Here is a 15,308-nt window from a genome sequence, read left to right on the forward strand (position 1 = left end):
CACAAGGGAACCTATGGCCGTCGTGGTCGAACATAATTGCACTCCCTTTATGTCACGATAACCGGGTTTTGTCAGTTTTTCTCATTGTCGTTAAAAACTGAATGGCGACTCCTATATTACTAGTCGATTGGGTGTAAACTCACAGGAAATCCAACTACACTTGATCTGACAATGTCACACCCACGAGGGACGAGGTCACGCATTAGCCTCGTGCTTTTTCGACCCCATCACAGTGGCGACTCCACTGGGGAAGTTAATGAAATACTCGTGCTCGTAGGTAATCAAAATAGCCGAAGGGTGAAACGATCCTACTCCGCGTTTATTTCCTTGTCAAGTTGGGATGACCTGAAAATAAGCATATTAATGTGAACGGACAGAACCGCATAACGAATCTTGGCTCCCTTGGTGTGTTTCATCTCGGGAGTTGGGAATAAGGATACCCATCGCCACCCGGGGGGTGCAAACGCTTCGAATGTTGTCCACTCGGCACTTTCGCTAGTAGTACACCTGTCCCAAACCCAATCGCTCGCCCACTAGGTCCCTCTCATTGGTGCATGCCCCCTTGGCTTACATCGTGATTGGCCTCGTGGGACGAAATTCGCTCGCGAATGCATTACCTCGACCGGGGCATGTGTTAGATCGACGATAGAAGCGGTACCAAGCCGGCGCAAATATTACCCATAGAAGCCTATCATAAACTACGTGACATATTATTCTGCTTCATGTTGTAATGTTAGTTATGTGTAGCGAATTATGTGATTGTGCGTGACAAATAATGCTAGAAAACCAACGACCCTAAAAATTGCCCAAACATTCATACACACCAATTAGCCAAAGAGTTATACCAACATACGTGTTCCGCAACCCCGGGCGATTGCCACAAAAATAAGCGACGCCCAGGACGGCCTGTAACGGATTCCACAACGCTGCACAACACGTAAAGGACGTTATTAGGCAAGCACGCAAAATTAAGTCGTACATACGAAAAAGGATACGCGAATAGAATACGAGCACCAGTCAGGGACGCATTTTCAGCGCCCCTGGCTGGGCGCCAATCATTTTCAACGCCCAGAGCTGGGCGCTGAAGTTGCTGCCTGGCCTTTTGGTCAGGCATAGCAGCCTCGGTACCCGCGCATAAAATATACGTAGCAATAACAAAAAATTCGTAACAAATTTGCTACGAGGACGTATGAAAAAAGGCACTTGATTCTAAGAACGACTTACAAAATAAATAACTCCTTGTGTCGTCATTAGGCCTCCTGTGACGACAATGTTCGGCACCAAAACCGAGCATGCTAATTAAAATAACCTTGAATGTCCCATGGGCAAATGTTTCGAAAACCCTAAGAATGACCAATAGAAGAGCCAAAAGTGTACCAACAAAAGAGAGAATAGAAAACCAATAGGAAGAGTCAGATGTCTAGGCTAAGTAATGCTTAACTTTGGGCCTAAACTTTAGCTTGTCTTATGCATAGGGCTGGTTCTGCCACTTGGCGTCGATCTGAAAATCAAAGGTTAGTGCGTCTCGAAGCTACATCACCAACACAAGGTCTAGTAACTCCAAGCTCCATCCGTCATTCCCCCTTTCAAGGATCTCCACTCCCTCAACCTCGGTTCGCACCCTCAAACACGTCCATGGAAGAATTACGAGACCAGATGGTCCAAATGACCCAACTTATGAATCAACTGAAAATGGAAAACGAACCCTTAGCAGCCGCGCAAGCCAAAAATGACCTCGATAAAGAGAAGAAGATCGAAAAAATGGTTCTGCAGCAAACCATAGGGAGCAAGTATTTCTCCCTCGATCCTAAACCTTTTCCCGGCAAACTACCGGAAAAATTCAGTTCATCTGACTTACCAAAGTTCAAGGCCACGGACAATCCCCGTGATCATCTCTTGAGCTTCGTGAATGCCATGAACTTGAAAGGTGTGGACAAGTCCATGTATTTGCCTGCCTTTCCTTTGTCCTAGGAACCTGTGCCACTCAAATGGTACTACCACCAGGACCCTAAGCTCTTCCCCACTTGGGAGGACTTTGTCAATGTCTTCGTCAAGCAATACTCGTCAAACATGGATTTTCAAGTCACCATGCGCGAGTTGGAAGTCCTCTTCCAAAATAAAAATGAAGGTTTCACGACCTATTTTTCTAGATGGAGAGACCAAGCGGCCCAACTAATCAATAGGCCTCCTGAGACTGAATTGGTCCAAAAATTCATTGACAACCTAGACCCAACTTATAAACAACACCTTAGGTAATTGGGCCTTGATACCTTCAAAAGGGTTCCTGATGTAGGAATAAAGATCGAGGATGACCTTGCAAAAACAGTACAAAGTAAGCCCGCATACAAAAGTAACACCTACAACAGGGGCCACACGCCTCAAGCCCAAGAGGTCCACGCCGTAGAGGAAACCCCAACCCGAAGGAGCCCTGGAAGGTGGACCCGAGATCGAAAGTTTTCCCCACTCGGGTCGACTCTGGTACAAGCCTTCCAAAGACCGACCAATCAAGGAAAGCTAAGGCCCATAGGCCCCACACCCGACCCCTCCTTCAAAAATAAATATTGGGTCGAGGGCACCTATTGCAAATTCCATCAAGGAAATGGGCACGATACTGAAAACTGTTGGAATCTAAAAAACACGATCCAGGATATGATAGAGGATGAAGTAATACCTCTCCCTAACGTAGGCAAACCCAACAACAACAAGATCCCACTCGGTTCTTCTCACATCTCTCTCGATCAACCAGAAAATAAAAACTTTGACCCTACGGTGTATATCACGCCTCAAGGTGCACCACTCGCCATGGTCCCTATGGATCACATCGAGAGAGAAGTGTGTGGTGTGTGGGATGATGATGCGGAAGATGTCTACCTATCTCAAGTATCGGGCCAGGACCTCTTTACTGAAACTTGGCCCGGGCATGCTCCCATTGACACCACCCCTCAAGAGCCCGAAGTTGACAATCTCACTCGGTCCGAAAGGGTATACCAACAGGATATTCGTCCACCTCCCGGGGACGACATCCCAGTCAGACAGACTCCTGAAAACGTACGGCACACCACCGTCGCAGAAGTCATCGAAAATCCTCTATTGAAGCAACCAAAAAGAACTAAAGCCGAGATTACCATCTGGGATCTCATGTGCACTTCAAAGGAACATCGTGAAAAACTTATTCGCTCACTTGACCTCATCTCAGTCCCTACGGATATCACACCTGACTCGTTGGTTAACCACGTCACAAGAGATGTTGAGGAAAAAGCAATAGTTTTTACTGACAAAGACTTACCTAAAGAAGGAGGCGCCCACAACAAGGCCCTCTATCCAGTGGTTGGATGCAAAGGACAAAACATCCCCCTAGCACTCGTAGATAACGGTTCAGCGGTAAATGTTTGCCCATTGCGAACCGCCCATTGCTTGGGGCTAGGAAGCGATGACTTCCAAACCTCCACACAAGGGGTACGAGCTTATGATAACTCTCGAAGGCCTTTGTTGGGAAAAATCAACCTCACAATACAAACCGGGCTCGTGGCACGTACCACGGAGTTTTAAATAATCGACATCAAGCCCACTTTCAACCTCCTCTTAGGACGCCCTTGGCTCCACGACTTAGGAGGTGTGGCTTCTACCTTGCACCAAATGGTTAAACTTAACCATAACGGGGTAATTCTAGAAATACGCGCCCCTCCTCTCGACGTCAGTTGTACTATGGTTGGAACGACCGAAACTACAGAAGACCTTTACGGTTTTCAAGTGGATGAAGCCATCCAAGTCATTGAGGACTATAATTTAGCATTTCTAGATCCACGTGCATCCCGGGTCATCCCTAAAATATTGCTAGCTCAAGGCTATTTCCCGGGAACTCCATTGGGCATAAGGAAGAAGAACTACATGTTCCATCCCCTACCCAACAAATCTACTCCCTTTGGCCTAGGCTATGAGCCCACGGAGGAAGATATTGCTGACCACTTGTCTAGGCTACGCCTTAAGCCAGCCAAGACAAAACAAACCACCCTTCTTCCCCTATATTAAAGAACCCTTAACGGTATGTTTATCCGGGAAGGAGAAGAACACCCATGCTGTGACTTCCCTGAACCCTTCGTTCAGGATGGCCTGCTAAAACCCGGATTTGAAATTTTCCATGATTGTCATACTTTGGATGAGGCACCCCACCTCACCAAGACTGAAACAGCTGAAATATTGGACAACCAAGCTCTGTGGACGTTGTTTAACGAATCGAGGCCTATGGAGGACGAGACTGTGATGACTACCCTAGCCTTACAAGATGAAAGTTTCGATCCAACTCGGTTAATTGCTCCTACATTAACACTAGAAGAGGCCGAGAACGGATGGGTGAAGACATGTCAGTGGGTCAACGCAAAGGGAATAGAGTTCAAGATGAGTACAGGCGAAGGACCAAGGTTTTATGAGACTAAACCCAAGGTTTGAACCGTAGAGAGCACTTTAGCAAAACGCTAGTAGTTCTTTAGATGATAGAAAGAATAAAACTTTAGATATGATCCTAGGAACCCTTTGAATATTGGTTAATTTATTCCGGTGTGTTTTCCTTGCTTTCAAAATTAATAAAGGCGTAAAATTTCTCCTAAAATATTATTCTAACACTAAATAAGCACTAAACATACTTGCAAATATAAAAAATAAAACGGCCCACTTTAGGCCCAATAGCAAGACCCACTCGGTCTTGAATCGTGACATCGAAACCAATTCCCGAAATCCACAAAATAAACCATACCATCCCCTCCATATTTCCAAGACATAAGGGTCAAGCCCGTGCGACCCAAAGAAACCAAAAAGAAATCAAATCCAAATAATACGAATGTTGCTCAAAAAAAAAAAAAAAAAACATAACCCCATTATCCACATCATTAGCGACACGCACCTCAACCCACCAAAAAAGCCTATGCAAAGATCTTCATATCTTCCGCACCCTAACTCCATTTTCAAAGCCGTTTCGAGTCACGAATAGAAAAATTAATCCGAACGAAAATGCGTCAAACGCTAACAGTCCAAAAGGCTTCCGAAATTGCGTCAAAATTGATTTATGACGAATAAAAAGTAAAATGAAATAAAGAAAAAGAAATAAATGCAAGAACATGTGAAGCAATGCGCCGAGAAACCTGCCCAGAAATCATTTCCAGCGCCAAGAGCTGGGCGCCGAAACTTTGACGCCCCAGCCTGGGAGCTGAATCTCTCTGCTTGCCAAATTCTACCCAGAAGTGCTCGTCATTTTATCCGCACATACACGGAAAAATAACGAACACTTGGGGGGGGGGGGAGGGGGTACAACACGTATTCAGACATACGTACCAAAAAAAAAACAAAACACATGAAAAGATTTTTGTGCAAAATACATAGCTTACGGCAAAGAAGCATATTAAAATAATAATAAACTTCACTTATTCTACCGTTTCGAATAATATGTTTCCATCTCAGAACATATTTATCAAATTCGGCATCCTATAAATTATTCTAGCTAGAACTACGCGCGACCTGATTCTAAGTTAAAGTTATTTAGCAAGAATACGTAGGCAATCCTATTTATGGATTCGGTCCAATCAAATGAAAATATAATGTGCATAAGTGTTGGAAATGAGCAAATAAAAAAAGAAAGGAGAAGCAAAAGGAAAACAAGAAAAATAAAATTACGCCTTTATTAATATTTAAAAATAAATAAGAAGGAAAACAAAAAGTGCTAAGGAATGAAAAACAAACACAACTGAAATAAATAAAGGGCACCTACACCCTAACAAGAACTACACTACTCGAGTTCTTCCGGATCATCAAATAAAGTCTTGTAGAGGGCAATGTTAGCAGGGTCCACCTCCACAGGCTTCTGCGCTGCCCCTATATCAATCTCCATAAGAACAGGCTCATTGACATTAACTTCCAAGGATGCCAAGGCCTCATAAACATCTTCAGTTTGAACAGCTATAGCCCGCTCAGCCTCAAGGGAACAAACAATGGTAGGGGAAGGATTATCAACATCAATTGGATTAGCCACTAGTTCTACTAGGGGCTGAACTTTCCTAACCCATACATTATTCCGGCGACGATCTCCGCGAGAGCTTGCATTTCTTTTGTGAACGACAAGCCCCTTCGTGTTAGGCACCTTTCTAGGCCTAGAACTGGAACGGGGAGGAACTTCCTTTCGCTTTCGATCAGGACGAGCTTTTACAATCTTAATACCATGGTCGCGAGGATTAGCAGTATCACGGCTCTCATACTTAGCCCTACCTCGAGGTATCAAAAGCTCAGCCGGCTCTTCATTTCGAGCCTTAGTTCTCACAGCCTTATCATCGGAACTCATCCACAACTTGTAGTTTTCGAAAAGACCCACAAAGCCATCTCTAGCCACGGTCCAACGCGGGAGGCCACCGTAATACTTAGCGCACGCTCGAACCCGTGCTTCGGAAAAGACCGCTACTTTAGGTGGTACCGTATCGGAAAATGGGATAGTCTGCCTTAAGCCGTATTGTCGCATGACCCGGTAAGGAAAGATGTAACCAGGCCGAGATAGCCCCAACAAAGAAACATAAACCAGTACCTCGGAACCCCCCGTCATATTAGTCAAACCCCACCACGGTACCACCCACTTAATAGAGCTTATGCCATGAGTAAAATAGGAGGCCCACTCGGCCTCGTCCTGGCCTTGGTGCAAATACTTTCGGTTACCCAAGGCTATAGGGCGATAACGTTTAGGATCCGCAGGAGCTTCTAAAAGCCTAAGTCGTTCCATGAGCCAAATCTGCAAAAAACGGGTACGATTTGAAAAATAATAATAAACGAAAGTCCTGCTTGGGGCGCACTTTCAACGCCCAGGACCAGGCGCCAGAAATTCGGACGCCCAACTCTGGGCGCTGAAAATCAGCTCCAGGCAGGGGGCTGTCGAGGCAAACGAAAAAAGAAAAGAAAAAGGAAAAATAGGCGTATTACTTTGCGCGAATAAACGATTGATTACCTGCAGCAATAGGGGGCTCCCCTTAAAAATTTCAGACTTGGCATCCTTCTTCATCTCATCCGCATTCAGTAAGGTCTCGGCAACAACCAACGGCATAATGGAATAACAACTCTCCATCTGGCTGATCAAAGGGATCAACCTTATGTCACCGAACTCGCCATTGTTATTCGACAGTAAATAGTGGTTCAACAGGCAGAATACAAGTGCTCGAATATTCAATTTCTGTTCGGTCATATTTTTACTAGGTCTAAAGTGATGTTTTACAAGCTTTCCCAAATTAACCTTTTCACCCACAACGATCTCAGCGAGCATATTAGCATCTAGTCCTAGAAAAGCCCTTATGGTTGTTTTACCCTCTTCAACAGTGCCAGGGGTAGCAGGAGTAGCATTGGTAGGATAACCAAGGATCGCGGCAAATTCATCTGGCAAAGGGCATACTTCATTGCCCCGAAAGACAAAAACATGGTGATCAGAATCCCAAAAGTCCAGGGCCGCATACAGAAAATTATAATCAATATTAATTTGTTGTAAGCCTAAGAGTGCCTCTAAGTGGTATCCTTTCAACAAAGCCTTTTCTGTGGGATTAAGGGCTCTTAACCAGCGCCTAACAACTCGTTGGAGGGAGAAGGGAGGAATCGACATGGCAAGAGTAGGGAAGAATAAAAGCTAAGCAATTGCAAAAAAAAGAGGAAGATTGAGAGTGGTGAAAAAGAAAGACGTACTTAACCCCCTATATATACAAGAGAGCATCGAGTGACATCCCAATCCCATTCGGAAATGCGCTAAAAAATCCGGGAACTGCCAAAATAGAACTTCCAGCGCCCAAGGCTGGGCGCCGAAATTTTTAACGCCTGGCCTGGGGCGCCGGAAATGAAGCCCAAGGCCCGGATCCTTCAAAACGCGGAGCGGGAAAGGACTTAGAACCGTGTTAATAGACACGAGGCCCTGTTGTAATCGAGATCAAGCCCAAAGCACCTTTAGAGTCCGAATAGTGAAAACAAATGTTAAAACTTGTCGAAACTTAAACTCATCTCAAGGAAAAAATATGTGTATATCTTTTAAGGCAATATAGAAAAAATAAAAAATCAAGGTCATTCTTCGAAACACAAAAACAAAAATCAAGTCGTTGGTTTTTCAAATTAAAAAGCGTTTATTTGTCAAAATATCAATCCGGGCCAAAGTAAGCTCGATGTATCAATTATTGAAAAATGAAGCAAACTTTGTCGCCCGGAAAATGAAGTCGCACTCCACGACTTCATCAAAGTAGCATACCACTACAAAGATCGCTCGCACTTACGAGCACGATCCCAAACACGATCAAGGACATTACAAAATGCGTATCCCCAAGGAACCTCTTTGACAAGAAATGACCGTCAAGCACGAGTGCTTGGGGGCTCGAAAGAAAATATATATTTCAAAAGAGAGTATGCAAAGTTAAAACAATATTCCCAGACTACGCTGTACGAAGTCCCGTGTTTGGATAATCTCAAAAAATAAAAACCGGATTACGACCTCAAGACAAAGGTTGCCGTTGATACTTATACATAATCCCCTAATCAAGGACCCAGGTAGTGGCAAAATTGAGCCGTGAAGACTAGCTCAAAACCATGAAAGATGATGACCACAAGACAATGGTCCGCCTAAACACGTTGTCGACCCACATTCAGGTTGCAACTAAATCCGAGCATCCCTCGAAAGAATTCTCTCTTACAAGAATGAATAAAAAGAAATTCTCAAAAGAAATCACAAGAACAAGTGAAATAGGGACTTGCCCACCTCAATCGGGCAAGATCGCGGTACGTACAACGCGAGTCCCAAGTGGAAAAGACGAATTCAGGTTCGCCCACCTTCAGTGGGCGGGGTCTGCGTCACTAAACCGCGCAGGTCCTCAGTTTTCGAAAATACATGAAAAGAAAATAAATTCTTCAAAAAACAAAAACAGGCTCGCCATCTTCAGCCGACGGGGTCTACGTCACAAACCGCGTAAGTCCTTATTTTCAAAAACATCAAAACAGATTCGTCCACTTCTATCGGACGGGGCGTCCATCCTCAGCGGACAGGCTCGCCCACCTTCAGCAGGCGGGGTCTGCGTCACTAACCACGTAGGTCCTTAGTCGCTGCAGCGATAACTTTTTTCCGGTTTATCCTTTTCCAAAAATCAAAGGATGGTTTATCTTTTTCCGAAAATCAAAAGATGGTTTCCCTTTTCCAAAAATCAAAGGATGGTTTATCTTTTTCCAAAAATCAAAGGATGGTTTATCTTTCTCCAAAAATCAAAGGATGGTTTATCTTTTTCCAAAAACCAAAAGATGGTTTCCCTTTTCCAAAAATCAAAGGATGGTTTCCTTTTTCCAAAAATCAAAGGATAGTTTCCCTTTTTCCAAAAATCAAAGGATTGGTTTTCCGCTTTTCCAAAAAAGAGCGATGTGCTGGATTTTCCTTCGTTTTACGTCCTATAAAAACAAGGGGGTTTTCTCGTTTAGCTAACCCTGAAAATGAGAATCTTTAAAACATTTTACCTCATGATTGGGCTTGGCCAGGCCTGGTTACACTTTATAGCTTTGATTTCGAAAACATCTTTAGATACTCCCAATGACAAAGTGAGGGAGTTTCTATACTATCAGTTAACAAATTCCAATGACGCGTGAGGAATGTGTTAACACTTCAAGTGATGATCCTTAAGTCAAATGTTATCACTCGGGGGCTCGTGAGACCCTCGCAAAACAAGTCACATACACCATTGGCTTGTATGACGCACTCCGTCTAGTACTTTGACCATCGTCTCCTCTCGAGACTCAGTCAAAGTGGGGGCTAACTGTAGACACCTACTTTTGTCCCCATTCCCGAAAGGGAATGTTCGATGATGAGAACATAAATCTCCACTTGGCAACGCATCTCCTATAAAATAACGAATCTCAGTCATCCTTTCATTTCAGTCAAAACTGCTATTTATAGAAACCTGCTAAGAATAGTAACTGCCGTAAAAGGTAGTTGTTAAAAGTGGCAAAGTCATAAAAGATAGAAACCTGTCAGAATTAGGTGTTGCACTCCAACATAAATCCTAAAAGAGATAGAATTTGCATTCCTGATATAATTCGAAAATAAGAGTTACGTATTAATTAAATTCCTAACTAACCTAGAGTTCGTAACGGGCCCAAACGCATTCCGTCATAAAATTAATACGCACTAAAAGACTCAGATAAATCTCAAAAGCTCCGTATTCTAAGAATCCAAATCTGACAAAGAAACTCGACCCAGATCCCATTTTCAACGCCTGGGTCTAGGCGCCGAAATCTTCGGCGCTCAGCCCTGGGCGCTGAAAATGCCTAGGGCCGTTTTATCTCAGGATTCTTTTTGGATCCGTATCTTAAAATCTATCTTTCCACACACCCTTTTCCTATAAATACAGCCTCAAAACCGACGTGAAAAACACACACAATTGCATAACCTGAGTGTTGACTCTAGCCTTAAGCCTAAGCCTCACGCTGCGAAATTGATCCAGCGTTCTGTCGCAATCGACCCAAAAGTCGAACAGAACGCATCCTGCCCCTTGTAGCTTGATGAATTAAGCCTAAATACTGGAACATTTCTTGGAAACCCGAGATTCGTTAAATAAAAGGAGGAGTAGCAAAGCCAAGTGGTTAGTTTTCTGAGAACCACAACGCACCTCTCAAGGGTGCGTTGTAATGTGTCCCTCATATGATTTGATCGCTTTCATCACCCTTTTATAAAATTGTCAAACTATTAACTTAATTGATCTATCACGCCTAATAAGATAATACCTTGGACAATTGAATTATCATGCTAGGTACCTTAAATCAATCTAAATAAGATAATCACGATCGATTTAGTGTTATGTGTTGCATATTGCTAAAATCAACTCAGAATAGTTTAATAGTTTAACGCATGTCCCTTCAATTATTTATGCTGAGCTAGTAAGGATAACCTGCCTCTGGAGTATTATCGATGAGCACTCCTCTCGGTAGCTACAGTCCCCCGAACTCTCATTCTCTGCCCTGCGGGTGTACGTTGAGCGATCCCCACACCAGGGATCACAAGGGAACCTATGGCCGTCGTGGTCGAACATAATTGCACTCCCTTTATGTCACGATAACCGGGTTTTTTCAGTTTTTCTCATTGTCGTTAAAAACTGAATGGCGACTCCTATATTACTAGTCGATTGGGTGTAAACTCACAGGAAATCCAACTACACTTGATCTGACAATGTCACGCCCACGAGGGACGAGGTCACGCATTAGCCTCGTGCTTTTTCGACCCCCTCACAACGATCGGTCTATTATACTGCGTATGAATTTTTTGTGATTTACCCATAAGGAATTACATAGTGATGTAGGATTTTGTTAGATTTTTCTTGATGTATATTTCTACAATATCAACTTTTTATAATTTTAGGTAATGTAAAATAAGAGATATTATTAATGGCTAAAATTTTACACTGATAAGCGTAAAACATCAAATGATACAATAATTAAAAATAATAATAAAAAAAAACCCGGAGGAAGTAGTATCTTTATCTTACAACCTTAATAAGGTGCTAAACCACAATACTAGAACTGGTTGATATTATAATAAGCAAGCCACTAAAAAAAGCAAGTGATGAATTGAAGACAATAGTGTTAGATTATGTGCATACAATAGTATTTTCTCTCCACCCTAGCCGTATCTTACCTCCTCTCCTCTTCTTCTTGCCTATTACTATTGTTCTCCAACTATCACCATGGGTGATCCAGACAAGCCTACTGCCCCTACTTCCTCTTTCCACCCTGCACTCGCTGTCAACAACATCAGGAATTTCATTCCAATAACGTTGGAATTGGAGAACGCACAATACATATCATGGGCTGAATTATTCAAGATACATGCCACAACATACGAGGTCATGGATCATATTCTCGAACCGTCGGAGGATGCACCCACCTCTCCATCCATCGACAAGGCTCTCTGGGCACGCCTTGATGCCATAGTTCTTCAATGGATTTATGGTACGATCTCTAATGACCTCTTGCACACCATTCTTGAACCTGGCTCTACGGCAAAACAGGCATGGGAACGCTTGAAAAACATCTTTCAAGACAATAAGAGTTCTCGAGCCGTGGCTCTCGAAAGCCAATTCTCTCATGTGGCTCTCTATAATTTCCCCAATGTCACATCTTACTGTCAGAGGATTAAAATGCTCGCTGATCAACTCAAGAACGTAGGGGCGCCGGTGACTGAGCAACGTCTCGTCCTATAGATGGTGGATGGTCTCACAGAGGACTTCAAAAACATGGGCTCCATTATCAAACATACTCATCCTCTTCCAGATTTTACTAAGGCCCGGTCGATGCTTGTTCTCGAGGAAGATGGCATGGAAAACAATCCTGTCATCAACGCTGCTTTAATGGCCGCAAACCACCCTCATCCACCGCACCAGCCGCATGGAGATGATGATGACAACCGTCCTCCGGCAAATGTGAATCACAACCGTGGTAACTCCTCTCGTGGCAACAACAACTACAAAGGGAAAGGTCGTGGCAAGGGTAAGTATCACGGTAACGGCGGTGGGAAGGGTCGCGGTGGCGGTGGTGGTGGCCGCGGAAACCACCAGCCGCAACCACAGCAACCCACCGTGGTGTGGCAGCAACCGTGGAACTACTGCAGTCCCCCTACATGGACAGCCCCTCCATGTCCTTACCCAATTTCTGGATGGGCCAGACTAATGTACAATCAAGTCAGAGGCCCAACAGGTAATTCTGGAATTCTTGGTAAGCATCCAACCCATCAGGCCTATGCAGCTTGGCCCAACAACAATTATGGGGGTCCTCATAATGGCAGTAGATATGCTCCTACCGACATCGAAGCGGCTATGCACACTATGTCACTCAACGTTCCGGATGAGAATTGGTACATGGACACGGGTGCCACATCCCACATGACATCCAACCAAGGTAACCTCTCGTCTTATTTCAATTTGAGCAATAATCATCATATCACTGTTGGTAATGGTCATAAAATTCCAATTAATGGTTGTGGTCATGTCTCCTTTTCCCCTCCATGTCCCCCCTTATCTCTTCATAATGTTCTTCACGCTCCTAAACTCATCAGAAACTTAATTTCGGTTCGCAAATTTACTAGTGATAATTGTGTTTCTGTTGAGTTTGACCCTATTGGTTTTTCCGTGAAGGACCTCCTGACGGGAACACGTCTATTGAGGTGTAATAGCTCGGGAGACTTATACCCCCTCACCAAGGCCATCACCGATCACGCCACCTCTCCTTCAAATTTTGCCGCTATTTCCTCCTCTACTTGGCATGATCGCCTTGGCCACCCCGGGGATGCTATTTTCAATATGCTTAGGCAAAATAATTTTATTCGTTGTAATAAGCCTCATAGTTCTTTAATTGGTCACTCATGTCAACTTGGTAAACATGTTAAATTACCGTTTTTTCCGTCACATTCATTCACTATTGCACCATTTGACATTGTGCATAGTGACCTTTTTACATCACCTATTTTGAGTAATATGGGGCATAAGTATTATGTGTTTTTCTTGGATGATTTTACAAATTTTTTGTGGACTATTCCTTTGAATACAAAATCTCAAGTTTTTAATAAATTCTTGAATTTTCAAACCTTGGTTCACACACAATTCGAACGGAAAATTAAAAGTTTTCAATGTGACAATGGTAAGGAATATGACAACGGACCCTTCTTAAAGCAATGCACTCTCCACGGCATGCTTTTCTGTTTTTCTTGTCCCCATACTTCATCCCAAAATGGAATGTCCGAACGCAAAATCCGCTCAATCAACAACATTGTCCGGACTCTTCTCGTTCACTCATCCATGCCGGCCGCCATCATATTGGCATCACGCCCTCTCTTTTGCCACATATCTCCATAATGTGTTACCAAGTAAAGTTTTGAACTACGCTTCCCCGACTAGTCGCCTTTATGGACGAGAACCATCTCTATCCCACCTACGGATCTTTGGTTGCCTATGTTTTCCCCACCTCCCTAGCAACTCCGTCCATAAGCTCCAAGCAAGGTCTACGCCTTGTGTATTTTTGGGATTTCCGGACAATCATAGAGGATATAAGTGTCTTGATCTTTCCTCCAATAAAATCATCATATCCGGTCATGTGACTTTCGATGAAACAAACTTCCCTTTTCGAAAGATTCATACGCCCAAATCCTACACATATGATTTCCTTGATTTTGGTTTATCTCCTTATATCCTCCATCAAGTCCAGCAGCCCACCAAGTCAGTGGGCCCAATACCCCCACCTAGCCCAATCGTGCTACCCCCTTTGCAGGCCCAACACGCTGACCAGCACTCCCCCCCTGCTGGCCGCGTGGATCAGTCCCCATTCTCCCCTGCAACAAACCACACGGCCCACCCCAATGGCCCAACATCTTCCCCATCCCCTATTTCAGAACACCTGCCCAATACCTGCGGCTCCCCTAACCAGGCCGTGATCCCGCCACGGCCCACAGCCCAAACAATTTCTCCAGCCCATTCTCCTGTCTTACCAACTCAGCAGCTCCATTCATCTCCTCAAATGGTCACTAGGAGCCGACATGGCATCTTCAAGCCTAAGAAATTATTCAATCTTAGCGCCACTGCCACCGGCATATCTCCTCTTCCAAAAAATCCCATTACAGCTCTAAAAGACCCAAATTGGAAATTGGCCATGCTTGATGAATATAATGCTCTTGTTGAAAATAAGACGTGGGAGTTGGTGCCCCGTCCTTTGCATGCTAATATTATTCGCAGTATGTGGATTTTCAGGCATAAAAAGAACAAGGATGGCTCGTTTGATCGATACAAAGCCCGCCTTGTGGGAGATGGTGCAGGTCAGCAAGTTGGTATTGATTGCTCTGAAACTTTCAGTCCCGTTGTGAAACCACCTACTATTCGGACTGTTCTCAGCATTGCCTTGTCAAAAGGCTGGCGTCTCCATCAGTTAGATGTCAAAAATGCTTTTCTCCATGGTACTCTTGCGGAGACAGTTTATATGCACCAAGTTCCAGGATTCCGAGATCCCGCTCATCCGGATTATGTGTGCCTTCTGAAAAAGTCCTTATATGGCTTAAAACAAGCTCCACGAGCCTGGTATCAGCTGTTTGCGGATTATGTTTCCACCATCGGCTTTCTCAACAGCAGGTCTGATCACTCTCTTTTTGTTTATCATCGGGGTAATGATATGGCATATATTCTGCTTTATGTTGATGACATCATCCTAGCTGCCTCTTCTGACACTCTTCGGACTTCAATTATGTCTTTGCTTTTCTCTGAGTTTGCAATGAAAGACTTGGGTCCTCTAAGCTATTT

General features: G+C 43.9%; 1 protein-coding gene across 1 annotated transcript; it reads left to right on the plus strand.

The window, feature by feature from the left end:
• The first annotated feature begins 11,714 nt into the window (after positions 1-11,714).
• LOC130461421 (uncharacterized) lies at positions 11,715-12,230 on the plus strand. Its single transcript, XM_056829521.1, has one exon. It carries the CDS (start codon positions 11,715-11,717, stop codon positions 12,228-12,230), a length of 516 nt encoding a protein of 171 aa, XP_056685499.1.
• The last annotated feature ends 3,078 nt before the right edge of the window (positions 12,231-15,308 follow it).

The sequence above is a fragment of the Spinacia oleracea genome, chromosome 5, assembly GCF_020520425.1.
Source record: "Spinacia oleracea cultivar Varoflay chromosome 5, BTI_SOV_V1, whole genome shotgun sequence".
Lineage (NCBI taxonomy): Eukaryota > Viridiplantae > Streptophyta > Magnoliopsida > Caryophyllales > Amaranthaceae > Spinacia > Spinacia oleracea.

Coding starts and splice junctions, on each gene's coding strand:
- LOC130461421 (XM_056829521.1), top strand. CDS start 11,715: ATGGGTGATCCAGACAAGCCTACTGCCCCTACTTCCTCTTTCCACCCT.